General features: G+C 34.1%; 1 protein-coding gene across 1 annotated transcript in view; it reads left to right on the top strand.

Annotated features, from left to right (window-relative positions):
• Nucleotides 1-1875, top strand: part of LOC118419453 (WD repeat-containing protein on Y chromosome-like) — a gene marked incomplete in the record, with an annotated part of 53472 nt that overhangs the window by 21166 nt on the left and 30431 nt on the right. Inside the window, 1 exon segment of the mRNA XM_035825830.1 lies at nucleotides 414-497. Within this exon segment, the coding sequence (XP_035681723.1) occupies nucleotides 414-497 (84 nt within the window).

Raw genomic sequence — 1875 nt, 5'->3', positions numbered from 1 at the left:
CACCATAACTAATTTAACCATTTGGCCGGTTTACCATTTTTTGTAAATATTTGTAAACATCAAATAATCACACAGAGGTTTCACAATTATTCTAAATAAAGATATTTTTGTACAGTTACTTTCAAAATGTTTCTAAAATATTCAAAGGAATTCAAATATATGAATACTTTCTCAGTCAATTTTTTGAAAAGAATTTAATTATTGTGGCTCAGATATTCTTTTATTCAAAATAATTCAAACGAATTATAAATATCGCCTAAAAACCCTCATGGTGTCTTGGAATGGACTCTATTGTGATATGATAAACTTTCATGGCTGTGACCAAAAATTACTATGTGTGTATCATTGGATGAACCTTCGTGGTTGGTCAATTGTTTTGTTCTAATGACACTGCATCAACTATCGACCAATAGGAAGCTGACACAGATGGCAGTGGTGCTCTCAACCTTGAAGAGTTCAAGCAGGTGCTCAAGAACTGCCTGGGCATCCGTGGAAGGGTAAGGCAACTTATATCTCATCCTACATGTTCCCACATAACTGTACAGTATATATTTTTTATTAATTCATTTTTGCAAACTTTTAGAAAATTTCAGCTACAGTATTCCTTGTCCAATAAGGCCACACCAAATTTATTTGTTGCTTCACTGATTTTTCAGAAAAAAAAATGGACTGGAAGTTGGGAAAAAAATTAATTATCATAATTTTGTTCAAATGGTCTGGATTGAAGATGTACGTCTTGAATAACAAAAAAAGTTTAATTGCACATTTTATGCTTCTTTCGATTTGCTACTAATGTTCTTAATAAAAGGCATTGTAACAGTTATTAGACTGAAATTATGTGTATGCGGCTCTGAATGGCAATATTTACAGGTTTGTGAGCAAAACCTGTATTATTTTTTCTTGGGACTTAATTGTTTTTGAAAATAAAAAAAAATGGACAGGCAAATCCAAGAAGCAACAAATAAAATTGGTGTGGCATAAGGGGCTCTATAACTTGAAAAAGTTTTGTCATTCATAAGGCTTGGGAAACTAAAAATTTGAATGGTTTCTTTAGCTTATTTTATTTTCTCTTTTCATCTTCATTGCCTTTAGGGTATGCTTGACAAATAGTATTGAAAACCAGAACTAAAAATTATGCAAAGAAACAGAAGACCTTAAAAAGAAAGTCAGTAGTTTTTTAAGCCAGCAGGTCTGAGAAACAATGAATTAAACTGATGCGGCCTGAAAGTGGTGGTTCCCATGTTTTCGTGTACACATTTCACCTAGTAAACACACGTAGTACTTGTAATGTAACATGATATCATAACATCCTAGGCATGATTGAAAACTGCACATCTCGTAAGCCAATTTTGTAAATGGCACCTGAAATATGATACATTGTCCTATGGATAATTTTTTCCTGAGAGACACTAGAGGTGGTTTGAAACACTGCTACTGTAACACTAACAGAAAGTTGTTGACACAAAGAAAAACTGTCAAGGAGGAGACAATGCTGAGTGTTTAGATGGGGTTAGCTTTACAAATAATTCCTTCTCAGGTCGGGTTAGACTGCATTTACTGCATGGTTACTTCACAATAAGCAATCTGGGACAGTTTCCACTCAATCTTACACAGCTGTGTGGCAAACATAATGTGTTATGCTTCTCTTTTGGAAACAAGCATTCATGCATGAGGGACAAGTTTGTTGGTCTTGCCTTATCGTTACAATCAATGTTGTGAACACGGCCTTTTGGATACACAACAATGACGTTAAAATTGTTTGGCGAAGGTAAAAGAAACAACTCGTAGATCTGATAAAGTTTTGACTCTCGTATGACATCACATCTCAAAATAGACTTACCGAAAGGAAATCCCTGGTGACTTACGGCTAATTAT

This window comes from Branchiostoma floridae, chromosome 7 (assembly GCF_000003815.2).
Source record: "Branchiostoma floridae strain S238N-H82 chromosome 7, Bfl_VNyyK, whole genome shotgun sequence".
Classification (NCBI taxonomy): Eukaryota; Metazoa; Chordata; class Leptocardii; order Amphioxiformes; family Branchiostomatidae; genus Branchiostoma; species Branchiostoma floridae.
Note: the sequence above shows the minus strand (reverse complement) of the source record. Positions and strands in the feature narration are given on the sequence as shown.